The following is a 14,163-nucleotide window of genomic DNA, read 5'->3' as shown; positions in this document are numbered from 1 at the left end:
TTTTTAACGTGAGGGAAAACACACACAGAATTAGTGAAGGTGGCAGCTTTTTGTAACGAGAAAGATGGACAGATGGCAAGTCCTCTTTCTGATACCTCCAGAACACCACGTTTTGGTGAACTCCACTTTCGCTTCTGGTGCAGGTGTTCAGACAAAAATCTTGTTGAGGCAATTGTCCGCTTTTAGGGTTCTTTTTAAAAAGTATCTGCTTCCCCGCATATTTAGGAAGCCAAAGAAAGAAAAGAGCTTTTAGGAGAAGGATTATGTGTATATTAGCAAGTGCAGATTCAAGTTAGACTGACCCAGGGGACTCACTGGGACAATAGAGAAGAAATCTGCCTTGTAAGGTACTGTGATACTGGGATTTATAATAAGAAATATATATTTGGTCTTTATCCCTTTTCTGGCACAGAGCTCCTAAAATGCTTGGAATTCTTCTAAGTACTGAGAGCAGTAAAGGTGTCTTTTGTTATGTTAATGAGGTAATATTTGGACCCCCACCTGAGGATGGGGGCTGGTTGCCAAGAGAACCAACCCTGTGATTAGAGGGTAGGACCTGTGCGGAGGGAAGACGGATTGGAGATGAATCACCAGGACAATGACTTAATCAGTCAGGACTGTGTAAGGAAGCCTCCACGAAACTCCAAAAGGATGGTGTTCGGAGAGCTTCTGAGTTGGTGGACCTGTGGAGATTTGGGGAGAATGAGGTCTAGAGAGGGCATGGAAGCCTCTCACACCTTCCCTCGTGCCTTGCCTTGTACATCTCCTCCATCTGGCTGTTCCTAAGTTCTATCCTGTATAATCAACTGGTGGTCTAGTAAGTGAAACGTTTCTGAGTTCTGTGAGCTACTCTAGCAGATAAACTGCACCTGAAAAGGGGGTCGTGGCAACCTCCCATCATCTATAGCGAGTGGGTCAGAAGCACAGGTGATAGACAACTTGGGCATGCGACTGGCATCTGGTGGGGACAGTCTTGTGAGACTGAACATTTAACCTGTGGGATCTGATAGATGGTGTCAGAATTGAGTTTGACAAAAGTGAACTGGCCTTTTAAGGTGACTAACCATAGAGCTGGGAGGACTATGGGCGGAGCTGGGCCCCTTATTAACTCTCTAGTCCTGACTCTCTGTTAAAACTTTATGGTAACCTCCAGGGGAAGAATTCATATATAGAGAGAGGCCAGCTTGGGAAGGTTCTCTCTCACATTTTGCACATGTGCCGCCGGTTGGAGCTCGGGACAGAGGTGTGCGTTCTCACACTGTTGTGGTGGTTTGGTTTTGTTTTCTGTTCCTGAATAAACCGCTCTTTTGGTGGATTTTCTGGAGAGTTATTTCGGCCAGTCAACAACTTGAATTGCAGGACACCCCACTGGTGTGGGAGCATTGCCTGGTGGTGTGGGAACCTCCCACACAACACCCATCCATATTGGAGTTGGTGTCAGAGCCCTTGTAGGTGGTGAGCCACCTTCAAATTAGGTGGCAGTGGAGAAGGTGGGGGGACAGGCGCTCTCCGGCTATGAGCAGCTCTCCAGAGCCCCTTTTCTGTGTAAGAGGAAGCAGGAGCTCAGAGCAGCACTCAGTAAATGGGATCAGGTCGATGAAAATGCTTAGTAAACTAAGTGATCTGTAAATGCAAGGCACTCTTATAATTATTTTCTTATGTTTTCCAATATTTAATCATTTTTTAATGCATTTCAATAGTTGGATCCATTTAGTACCTTCCCTTTAAAGTTCTTCTAAGCCATTACTTTAGGGAATTAAAATTTAAAAGTTAATTTCACAGAAATAAATCTCCATGCTTCTTAAAAGTGCTTTCCCCTTTTTCCATTTTCTTTAAAACTGAATGTCTTTCTGCATGAAAAAATAACCCAAAACTTCCCTTGGGATCAAGTATGGTCAATACCCTGAAATCAGGAAATGAAGCTGCTTTGTAGAAAAGTAAAAAAAAAAAAAAAAAAGAAATCAGGCACATGGGAAAAAAAATCCCCTAAATTCTTTTTTTATGCACGACAGCAAAAGAAAATAAAATTTCTCCAGCACTTAAAAAGCTTTGTGAACTATAGTCATTCACAAACAACTTATTACGGATTCCCAGTCGCTCATCTGAACCTCTGGGGCCACATGTGCTTCAGAACTCAGGCCTTTTCAGGTCCCATAAAAGGCCGGTATTATGTAAGTAAGGCCGTTGTGCAGGGGCTGCAGAGCTCCTGTAATTTAACACATTGCTATTTTTTTCCAGCAGAATGTACACATTGTCATACGAAGTGGACTGAACTAGTACTACAAAGAGCTTTGCGTCCCCTCTTCCCCCCAGGCTTTACTCACAAATGAGCTCAGGTCAAGTCAGGTCAGGTTTTTGTGAAAGAGCTTTTGGCTTGTAGAAAGTTTTGGATTTCAGAGTTGGAAATGCTGAGTGGGTCAACACAATAGCCGTGTGGGTGGCAGGAAGAGCGGCAGCTCTAGCTAGACTGGTGGGCCTGAAGCCCTGACATCCCACTTACCTCCTTGGACGACAGTGTGGAAGTTGCTTGATTTCTGGACGCCTCTGCTTTCTCACCTGAAAAATGAAGGAAAGAATTCCTTCCTCACAGGATTGCAGCGAGGGTTAGTGATGATATGCGTCAGGTGTCTGGTACCCGGTAAGCACACTGGGATTGACAACTGCTATCACTGTTCATGGAAAGTGGTTGAAATAGAATTATGTGTAATGAAATAGAATTAAATCATTTTGTTTTTCATGAAGAATGTGAAGGTAGCAGGAGAAAGAGGTAAGAATTTTGTATAAGAATCCCAGGAGAGTCCCCTAAGGAAAAAGGACCGAGATCTGAAAGCTTTCTCCCTGGGATTTAAATTTATTGAATCCTGTTGGGCTGGACAGGGCAGTGCTGACCTAAGTGTAGAGTCGGAGAAGTTGCAAGGATGCCTGCAGGGTCCACCACAGCCTTGAGAGAGGATAGCCGTCAGCTCGTCTTAAACACGTTCAGCTGGTGGAGTAACGCTGTGAATTCCCTCATTCATTCATTTAGCAATTATTTTTGAATGTTGAATAACCATAGTTCAGTGAAAATATTCAAGAAACATCCAAACCCAGCCCTATCTTCATGGGCACTAGAGTTTATCAGGGACATAAACAAGTAAACCACAAGCAAATCACTAAAAACCATGGTAAGTTCTCTAAACAAGTAAAGTAGGTGGTGAGAGCAGGATGGACCACTCTAGGTTGGATGGACAGAGAAAGCCGATACAAAGAAGTGAGCATGAGGCCAAGATGAGAAGCCACGAGCTGTGCAAAGAAGACAGCGGAGCGGCCAGTCAGTGAGAGCAGTGGACAGGGTGCTTGAGCTGTGTCTTCCGCCTGGAACACACCACCTCTCAGGCCACATGGCTGGCTCCTTCTCATCATTCAGACTTGGGCTCCAGTGTCATCTCCTCAGAAGACCTTCCTGACCTCACGTAACTTCACTTCTCCACCTTGCCAGGTGGTTTCTACCCACTACCCTGACTTATTTCTTCAGAGCTCTTCTCACCATCTTAAATTACCCTGTTTATTTCTGCACTTGCTAATTGTGTGCTTCCCCCAGTAGAAGGAAAGAGCCCTGAGCATTTTGTCCAGTACCGGGGGGTGTCTAAATATTGGTTGAATGAATAAAGGCACAGACTATGCAAAGGCAAAAAAAAAAAAAAAAAAGCTTGATGCATTCTGGGAAATGAAATCAATCCTCTGGATTTGGTCACATTAATGCCCCCCAATGGATCCTGCCTCCTGGAATCCTGCCCTCATGGAGCCCCCTTCCATACTGACTGTGGGTTTGACCATGTGACTTTTTTGACCAATGGGGCATCAGCAAACAGCACAAACATAGAATTCATACATGCTTGTTTAGAACACAGATGAGCCAGGGGGAAAAGCCCCACCTGGCTCCTGCCTCCATCAAAAGGAAATACCACTGGGAGAGCAAGTCTGGATTATCCCATAGTCCCAGCTGAATTTAGCCTTCTGCTGGCTTCTGGTTAAACAGGCTGCTTGAGTGAATCCAGACGAAACCAGATAACCCCCCCACCCCCAACCCGCCACCCCTACTTCCCTGTGCAGAAAGGGACGCTGGAGAAACAGAGGACCAATTTGGTCAAGGGTTGTTTCCCGTTCCTCTTCATCTGTGCAAGAACCCGCTGGAAACTGCTAGCAATGGCACCCCACATCTTGCTGACAACTTAGTGGGGGGATGGGGTCACAGCAAAGCTCATCCCACCACAGCCTATGAAAATGTGGGCACAGACGTTGTCTCTGAGCTCTGGCCTCCTTCAGACATCCTGGGACGTCCAGATTCTCTGAAAACCGAGTCCTAAGGCAAACACAGCTGGTTCAGATGATGTGCCAATGAGGAGACTACATTTCTTGGAGGAACGTGGAGAGCATGTACTGATATTCTACACAGATTATGTTTCCTGGTTGTAGCATTTGGTTAAAAAAAGAAATTAAAGAACAAAACAAGAAGATAAAGATACAGAAAGAACAGTTTTAGCCCCTTTAAGTCCTTATCAGCCAGTCTTTGGGGACAAATTCTACAGCCCATTTTCTATCAATCCTTCCAGAAACATTAAAAAATATGAGATTTTACATTCTTTTATCTCCTTTAACCCCACTTGCTTGAAATATTCACTAACTCTTCATATTTTAAATAGAAAATCAAGCCAACCAGATTTTACTTATAAGGTAAAAATACCAGTGTTCCCTGAACACAGGCATATGTGTGTTCTGGACACTACTGACATTTTCTCATCAATCTACATGGTAAAAATTAAGTATTGGTCTTGGCACTCAACATGATCGCTTTTGGAGAATGAAAGCAGAAGCCAGCAGAGTTAACACGTCCAAGACGTAACTTGTCTCCCAGCTCAGACAACTCTTCCTCTCAGGACGCCCTCTGTAAGTGGCACCACCATCACCATTGTCCCTACTCCTTGGGGAGGAACTCTGGAAGCCCTCGGGAAATGTCCTTTCATGAAACCCACCTATCCAATCACAAGCAACATGACCAATTCTTCCTCCGCAATATACTTTAATTACATCTACTTTCCCAACTTCATAGGAATATCCTCTTCCACCACCGTTTCTCTTTTGTAGCCACCAGTGCTGGACAGATCACATCTTTGGAGAAAATGTTGGTCATGCAAGAGGCAATTGATCTCTCCAGGAAATATACCCTCTCCCATGAAAATCAAAACAACCCCCCAAACTGAGAGCTGGGCCTCAGAGGCAGATGTGGTATCCCCCAGAGAGCGGGTACCAATAGCCAATCGGAGGTGTGGGCCACTGGAACTCGTAGGGGGTTCCTGGGACTGGCTATCTGTTTCTTTTCCCAGATTCAGGTAATTTTCAGCCATTACTTCTTAAAATAACTTTTATGGCACATTCGCTCTCTCTTCTCTTTGTGGAACCCTTATAATATAAATGTCATTCCACTTGCTGTTGTCCCAGACGTCCCTTAGGGCACCATCACTTTTTAAAATTCTTATCTTATTTGGCTGCTCTGTCTTGGTATGTTCCATTGTTTTGTCCCCCAGTTCCCTCATCTGTGCTTCATCCAGTCTGCTGTTGCAGCCCTCTAGTGTACTTTTCAGTTCAATTATACCTTCTGCTTGGTACTTGATTACATTTTCAATCTCTTCGTTGAAGTGATCATCATGTTTGTCCATTCTTCTGCTGAGTTTGGTGAGTGCAGGGTGTTTGTTCGTCCTGCTTGGTTGTGGCATGGCTGCTGTATGGGGACAGGACATGGTGTGCTCCCCTCGCCGATTGTGGCATGGCTGCCGTGTGGTGTGGGCGGGGATCGGGGAGCTCACCGAGCCTGGTGCAGGGTGGGGTGGGTGGAGAACGCTTTCCCGTGGTGGCAGGCTCGAGGGAGGGCACCCAAAATGGCGCCAGCCAGCTTAGTTACCAGCCAGTTATGAGGGAATTGCAAAAATGGCCCCTGCCAGCACTTCCATCCCCAGAGAGTGCCTGCCGGTTCCTGTCTCCCCCGCAATCACAGGAAGCTTAGCAAGTATGTCTGCCTGACTTATGGTTTAGATGCTTCCAATCTGCTGCTCTTGTGCTTGACCTCAGGGAGGATGGGTCTGTCTGTGCGTGAGCCCTAAGAGCAGCTCCCCCCCTTACCGCAGAGCTGGGGCTCTCCTGGACTTACTCCCCATGGATTGTCAAAATCAGGCATTTTGGCTGTTCATCTTTCCACTGGACTCAAGCGTTGGGGTGCCTGATGTGGAGCACAGTCCCTTCACTCCTCAAGGGAGAGTTCTGTATTGGTTTTATCCCTCCTGGTTGTGGGTCACTGCATCTGGAGTGGTCCTGGGCAACATCCTGTCTCTGCTTTCCTGCCCATCTCGATGCATCTCTTCTATCTGTTGTGGGGATGATGTTCATCTAGCACTCAGATCCTTTTCAGAGGAAAATTATTCCATAGGCAGCTGTCCATTTGTTGTATCTGTGGGAGAAGTGAGCTCGGAGTGTTCCTATGCCACCACCTTAAACCCAACACCATTGGTCTATTAACTTTCAACAGTTTCCCACTGCTTTGTGTAAAAGGTGAAAAACACTGCCTCGTACTCAAGGGCCTCAAATCCAGTTTACCAGCCTTAGATCTTTCTAGTTCCCTTAATATATCATTTATGTTTCAGGAACACAGGACTATATGTTATCCCCAAACTTACTCGGTGTCTCTCTCCACTGACAGTCTCTGGCCCACACTGTCATGGGGACACCCAGATTCCCATTTAAATATGCATAACTACTTGTGAAAAATCTACCTGTTACTCAAAGTGCATCTCAGATGATAAGTATTCCCTTAATGAGTCTTTCATGAAATCTATACTCTCCCAAGTTGGAAGAGATCTCTGTATGGCCAGAGAATTTGTTTTGCATCTTTCTTATGATACTCCTCATATGCAAACCTTGCTTATATTTTCACATATACTTGTGTCTCCACTAGATGATAAGATTATCTGGTAAGGACAGTGGACATTCCTAGAATCTTATCATCTAGTGGAGAGACAAGTATATGCAAAAATATAAGCAAGGTTTGAATATGAGGAGTATCATAAGAAAGTGTCGAGATGGGTAAACAAGTGACTTGAATTTGTTCATGTATTTCCTTGGGAAGTTGGTGAAGCTGTGAATAAGCAATTTGATCCCACGAGAGTAAGACCATACTTGATTGAATCTTCAATCAAGTAAGACAGCTCTAATGCACACTAAGCTATGAAACCTCTCATCTCTGGAAAATGTACCAGAATCTTAGTACACCCGTTTCAGGAAAGAGATACCTTTACCTAAGACTTGGGTCTAATCTTAGTACCAGAAACCTGAACCTTCCTAACTAGGGAATAAATAAGTTTCAATGTTGAGTAGATGAGGAACTGTGATGGAGCTGGGAGTATCGAATTAGCCTGAGCATTAGCCACTGGCAGTGCCAGCCGAGGGGCATTTGGAGAGAGGGCTGCTGGAGGCTGGGGAGGGGTGGGTGCTTGGCTTCTGCTCCTCGTACTGGCAGCAGCAGCTGCTACTTGGGTCTGAAGGCAGCCCTCTGCCCTCCCGCTATGGCCAAGAGATGGGTGAGAAAATCCAACAGCTCAGAGTTTCTAGCTGAGACGGGGAAGCGGAGGGGCAGATGGGGCTTCAGAGGTGAGCTGGGCTGGAGGAAGCAGGACGATGAGTTAGATCACCATCAATCTATAAAACGGCGAAGATGTCTGAATTGAGATATAATGTATTACATCAGTTATGAGAAAGGATTACTTCTATATTCCTGAAACACAGGATTATCTGGGGAGTAAACAGGCAGGCGCCTCGTTTCAGAGAGATATGAAAAAAATTACAGGCACATAAATCTGGAGGTCGATAGCTTCGGCTCCACCATAATGAATGATGAAAGGTGAGATTAAATGATTCTGCAACTTTGCCTGACCCGATAAACCTTTATGACTTAAGAAAGTGAACCCTGCTTGGCTGGATAGAGCCTCTCTAATATTATTATGGTAAAAGGAATTTCTCACATTGCAGGCCGGGAAGCCAAATATGGCCGTCATGTCTCCGGGCTCTGTCACCATCCATACACAGGACTCTCACTTGAAGATTGGCATTTAGAAGAATTGGCAGATCACTTAGTAGATTCTGCTTGTGGTAAATGAGTTTATAAAGAGGTTGATCCACTTCTAATATATATTTTTCATCTCCTCTATTAACTTTAATCACATTTTCAACATGCAGCCAAGAATGAAGCTTTGATAGTAAGCCATAAATTCACACAAGCAAGCATTGTCCATTTTCTGCACTAGCAACACTGAGATAACAAGAGGGAGTTGGGTATTTTCTTTCTTGTGCTTTTCTTTAATGAAGAGCAATAAAAAAATATTTGAAAGATTTATCCATACATCACATTCATTTGCCATAAATCTCTTGAAATTATTGCATTTGATTTTGCTTCATTTGTGGCAAATAAAAAATCAGCTTACTTCCTCAATTAGACGGTTAAGTGCAGATTTTTAAAAATCACAGTGATGACAGAATTAGTACATGTTTCATCATAATACACCTGCTTATGAGAATAGACATTAAACACTGAAAAGGACTTACATTTAACATGGATCATTCACCATGTGGGCAAATACTTGGGTATATTCAGAACCACAATCTTTACATGGTTCCAGAGGGACTCCTCAGCAGATTTTGCTGACTACTCACTACACAGTTAACCATGTATAGACGTTATTTATCTTACTAAGCTTACCCCCAGCAAAACAGATACAAAAATGTAAATACTATGGGCAAGATTATGGTTCTTGGAAAGGCTAAGTCAACTATATTTTTGGTAAGCTTTTCCTTCTAAGCCATGTTTTAAAAGATGACAATATTAAGTGCCGAAGGCCACAAAACATCACAAGTCTGTGTTGTCATCCCGTGAAACATAGCATTCTGCAGCACTGCGAAATCTGCAACCTTTCCCAACCGGCAGCTCTAAAACCAACAATGCTGTCTTTGCCGTAGCAGACAAGGTTCTGACTCTCAGCCCTCTCAGATGTGATCTCTGCTCTGAGAACAGTTGTTTTTGTCTACATTACTCATGGAATAACACTGTAGACATTCTTCCAATAGCCAGGGAGGCTATGACAGACAGGTATTTCCTCTGCCTTCTAAGCCACAATAATAAACTAGTATTAGTCCTGTACAAGAATGCATTATTTCCCTCTTGAAGAACTCTAGGCTCCAGTTCTCTGAGACAACCAATGGAAAAGAAGACCAGTTCTGATTAACCAAGAGTATATTTATCCGATTTTTCCTCCTACTCCTCCCCATTCAAATCATCATACGTAGGCACTTGAAACTGAACAAATACAGCACTCTTCTGCTGTTAAACATTTAAGGAAGACTCCAGCAGAAGTTCCTTTCTTCTGATATGAGTGCCATTGAATATATTGCTAAGCTTGAAGTAGAGGCTAAATGATTTGGTGGGAATCATTTTTTGGGGGAAGTCAATGTTTTCTCATCAGTTTGTCATTCCCCATTTCCCTGAAAATAAGACCTAGCTGGACCATCAGCTCTAATACATCTTTTGGAGCAAAAATTAATATAAGACCCGGTCTTATTTTACTATAATATAAGACCGGGTATAATATATTATAATATAATATAATATAATATAATATAATATAATATAATATAATATATATAATATAATACCAGGTCTTATATTAATTTTTGCTCCAAAAGACACATTAGAGCTGATGGTCCAGCTCGGTCTTATTTTAGGGAAAACACAGTTGCTGTGGTTCAAGTTCTTACAAGATTGAAAATTTTGCTAGGACCTTCTCCATTTCGGCATATTGTTCTTTAAGCCTCTTCATAGCTGTTCTGCGCTCTTCATCCATTTCAGCCTGTTTGTTGTGTTATTCTTTCATGAAATCCTCCCCCGGATGATACGCTGTTTTTCATTAGCTAGTAAACGGTCATTATAAATCTTTGTCCTTTCCTTCTCCCTCTCTTGCAGTCTACAGACTGAGTCAGTAGCTGCTTGCCATCTCTGGAGAACTTGGTTTAAGTTGTCTTGCAATGTTTCTCTACATTTGGGAAGAGTATGTTCATTTCTTTCATGGATCATATTCCTCAAATTTTCAAGAACTCACAGTTCTCGAAGGCCACGTTTTTCTTCTAATTCTTTCACAAAATAACGGGTTTCGCCTTGAATAACTGGTCTGTGATCTAAAAGCCATGAATGAATTCCTCCAAGGCCCTTGATAATGAGGTGTGCTGGCGAGCACGCAGTCCCTAGCGAGTCCCTCCTCTGGTCGCTGCCGCCCACGGTGGCCTCGCCACCCACAGTGGTCTCCATCCCTCCACCATTCATCCCGACCAGCTCCGTCCCAATCCACTTGTAATAGTTAAAACAAAAAACTTCCTCCTTTTTCCCTTCGATATAGTCTGGACTTGTCAATTTATTCTTAAATTCATGGAGAACAACTATGGCCATCATCTCGGGGCACACAGACAAAGAAAACACGAGGGACTGGGAAAGGCGACAATCTGACTGAACGGGCTTGCCCCTCTCTCCTTGCTAGGACCCTGCTGGCAGGATTCAGCCAGTAGAATGGGCAGGGCCAGTGTCCAGCAGGCAGCCTGCTTCTAGCAACTCTGGGGAAGAATTGCAGCTTTGAGCAGAACTTGCTAATCCCACAGTTGAGGAGGGGAGAAGCCCTCTGTGTCTTTTCTCATCTGTAACATAGAGAGGTCTTTGCTTCCAAAAGGTGGCTTTTCAGGGTGGCCAATAAAGTGTGAAAAGATGCTCTATGGGACCATTGTGAAGGAAAATGAAAACCAAAGCAATGAGGCACCGTAGGGATGGGGGCAAAATTCAGAACATTGACAATATGATTTATGGAGACACAGTGTGCTATAAGCATTTGTTTATAGTACTTATCTGAATTATTAATGGACGTAGAATTGGGCCCCAAAATATCATTTTTGCAAGTCATGGCTACTGAAAAAGTAACAAGAGTAATTTGAAATGTATGTACAAAGATGCTAATTGAATCAGAGTTTGTAAGAGCAGGCATTTCAAAATGGATGGATGAAATAATGACACTAAGCCACTGCAGTTGTGATATTTTAAGTGTAAAAAGGGAATTGCAGAGCCACAGCCTACTAGGGTTCTGATTTTGCGTATAAAATGACAAAATTGTGACCCAAAAAACCCTTATCCAAGTTTGTCTAATCTTGGCTAGTTAGCCATTTTGAAACCAAGTCACATCAGTGAATTAATGGCAGGAAATCGTTTAATACGTTAATGTCCTTCAGTCACATCTGTGTTTCATATGGCAATTTTACACTCAAAGGGCCATGAATGAAGGGAGGTTTTTCCATCCATGGAAAGTCATGGGCTAGTACAGACTGACAAAGGAGAGATTTTTGGCCAGAGCAGTTTCTGAGGGTCCCATGCATGACATAGGTACTCTAACTTGAGAAGTTCCATGAATTATACTTAACAGGGAAAAAACGAGCTGTGTTTATTTATTTATTTTTTTTGAAGCATACTCTCATTCTTGGCTTGAAAGGGAAATAAATGGGCACCCTGGCATGGTGATGGATTGACCTCATTGGCCTCCATCCACCCCCCACTTGTTACTCACATTGATCTACTTCTTATTGATTAGAAGTTGTGTATCCTTAAGGTTAAGAAATTGTTATAGTCTGTATATAGAGGGTAGGATTACTGTTCAGTAAAATAGCCAACTACATATGACCAACTGAGTTACGACCTCCGGGCTTTGGCTGCATAAAGGTTAAGGTGTCCATTTCCTGTGTGGCGGGGAGTAATGTGCACTGAACCTTTGCAACCAGGCTGGGAACTGAAAGGGAAGGGGCCCTGACTATATGTGTGAAGCGGAACCACTTCCTTAGGGCTAGACGGTGTACAGAGGGGTGGAGACTGCTCTAGGGATGGTTGTGTGGAAAATCTGTAACTTATAAGCCCATCAGGAGCTCTGCTTTCTGTGTTCTGTGTTTATTTGCATTGTTTTCTCTTCTGCTTGAAAATCCTAGCCTATCGCAGCTCTTCAAGGGGACTAAATAGAAGTAGGCTTTGTTCAGGCTTGTTCAGACTTCTGGGGACAAGAATGGTGGTGACAGTGGTTGTCATGGGGACAGGGAAACTCAGAGGAATCCAAATGAAAGCCCTCCAGACTTAGAAATTCCCTTCCAGGACAAAAAAACAACAACAAAAAAAGCAAACTCAGAGGTTCTTTAAAAATCTCTAAATTTATTTAAAATTTTTCTATTTTTTTAAAATTGTTTGAATACAGGAAATGGGATCTTTGTGGTGACCTTGGGTGATTTTATTGTAGTTAGGGAGTGAAATATCCTAGTGCATTTCTATAGCGCGGAACTCAGTAACCATCTCTCAGTTCCTCCTGACTGGGCATGCTTATAAAAGTAGAAATGTTTTTTATTTATACTGCCTAAATGGAAAGCCATTTCAACTTTCTGAAAATGATAAGTCCCCTCTCTACAATATGACCAGATAAACTGTTTTTCATTTGGGTCTTGGGTTTTCTTTCTTTTCTCAAACAATATTTATTTCTTATCTTTTGTCAGGAATTATTTTTTTCCGTCTTCTAGGGAAGGGGTATAATTTAAAATTTTATTTTATCAGGGCAAGACACAAAAATAAGTGCAGGCAGACATGGAACATTTGTTGTGTTTAAATGGATCTTTGAGGTTACTTTTCTGTTTTCACGTTATTCTGGGTCCTTTGGGAATTTTTAATTGGACGTCCTGTCAGCTTTGGTGTCTGCATCTCACGTGGGAAATCTCAGTAGAGTGACCCCCGTGCCTCTTTGTATAGCCCCAGCTGTTAGGACGTTACTGCCACCCCTAAGATTGAGCCACAGGCCCTGCTCAACCCAGTGTCAGGCAGATGGGCTTTAAAGGAGATTTCAATTCTCCTGCCAGGCTCAGTGACACTTAGAGCTGCTTAGCTGACTCTGTAGCTTCATGTTAGTAATTGGGCTTCTGGCATGCATAAGTCCTGAACTTATATCACAATTTGTATTTTTTTAAAAATCTATTTCTTTCTCCAAACTGAAAGCTCTAGCTTAATAATGGCTCTGGTGCCTCCAGCCTTCCAGATCTGTCATTCTTAATTCTTTTTCAGTCATGGACTCCTCTGAGATTCTGATAGAAGTTGTGCCTGTGTCCCTTGAAAACACATGTATTCTCAGACACACACACACACACACACACACACACACACACACACACATTTCAGGTACAGTTTTAGACTTTCTATGAACCCTAAGGCCCACCAAGGAACAGGATCCCCAAATATTGCAGGCTTTAATGTTCTCTGAAGTACACCCAAGCAGAAATCAGCCCGGAGAAGGCAGCACCCTAAAACACAGGCCATCGATCCGCTCTCACCCTTTGGGGCACCACGATCCTGTCAGCAGTAGATAGAATCCATTTAGTACAAATATTTGTCTAAAGCAGTACCCAGCGACTTTCTTTGACTTACAGCTTTACGAGACCATAAAATCACTTGCTGAGCATGAGTGAGCACTAGAGAAAGAGAACAGTCAGGATTTTACTACACTGATAAGAACGAAATTGCACACAGGGAATTTCCGAGCCGCAGCGTTCCCATGTGGCCTTTCAGTTCTGCACCAGGGAACTGTTGAACTCCAGGGAAGACCCACGTTTCGGGGGCCCTCTTTGAAAAAAAATATACACTTCACGCCCACTCGACGGCTATTATTAAAAGCAAAGCAAAGCAAAGCAAAACAAAAAAACCCAGAAAATAACAAGTGTTGAGGATGGTGTGGAGAAATTGGAACCCCTTGTGCGTTGCTTGTGGGACTCTACAGGAAACCGGGGAGCAGTTGCCACTTGCCACAAGGGGGCGCCCCAGGGGAGATGGCCACTTGGAATAGGTGTTAGTGTCCCAATATTTCCCTTTTCTGGACCAGATATCACCTGGATAAATATGTGGTGTGGGATGTGTGGAAGCAGGCTGAGGGCAAATCCAACAGTTGCAGATAGTCAATGCATGACAGGCCACTCCAGTCAGATGTATGCACATATTAGATGTCTGTCTAAAGATCCGAAGGGCTGAGGCAATTT

The 14,163-nt window shown here is 43.3% G+C and overlaps 1 protein-coding gene across 1 annotated transcript; it reads right to left on the bottom strand.

Moving 5' to 3' along the window:
• Window positions 1-9,987: 9,987 nt before the first annotated feature.
• On the bottom strand, window positions 9,988-10,396 carry LOC117034179 (biogenesis of lysosome-related organelles complex 1 subunit 5-like). The gene is made up of 2 exons (XM_033126940.1): window positions 10,192-10,396; window positions 9,988-10,070 (listed from the first exon to the last, which is right to left on the bottom strand). Exons 1-2 carry the CDS (start codon window positions 10,394-10,396, stop codon window positions 9,988-9,990), a joined length of 288 nt encoding a protein of 95 aa, XP_032982831.1.
• Window positions 10,397-14,163: the final 3,767 nt, after the last annotated feature.

The sequence above is a fragment of the Rhinolophus ferrumequinum genome, chromosome 14, assembly GCF_004115265.2.
Source record: "Rhinolophus ferrumequinum isolate MPI-CBG mRhiFer1 chromosome 14, mRhiFer1_v1.p, whole genome shotgun sequence".
Classification (NCBI taxonomy): Eukaryota; Metazoa; Chordata; class Mammalia; order Chiroptera; family Rhinolophidae; genus Rhinolophus; species Rhinolophus ferrumequinum.
Note: the sequence above shows the minus strand (reverse complement) of the source record. Positions and strands in the feature narration are given on the sequence as shown.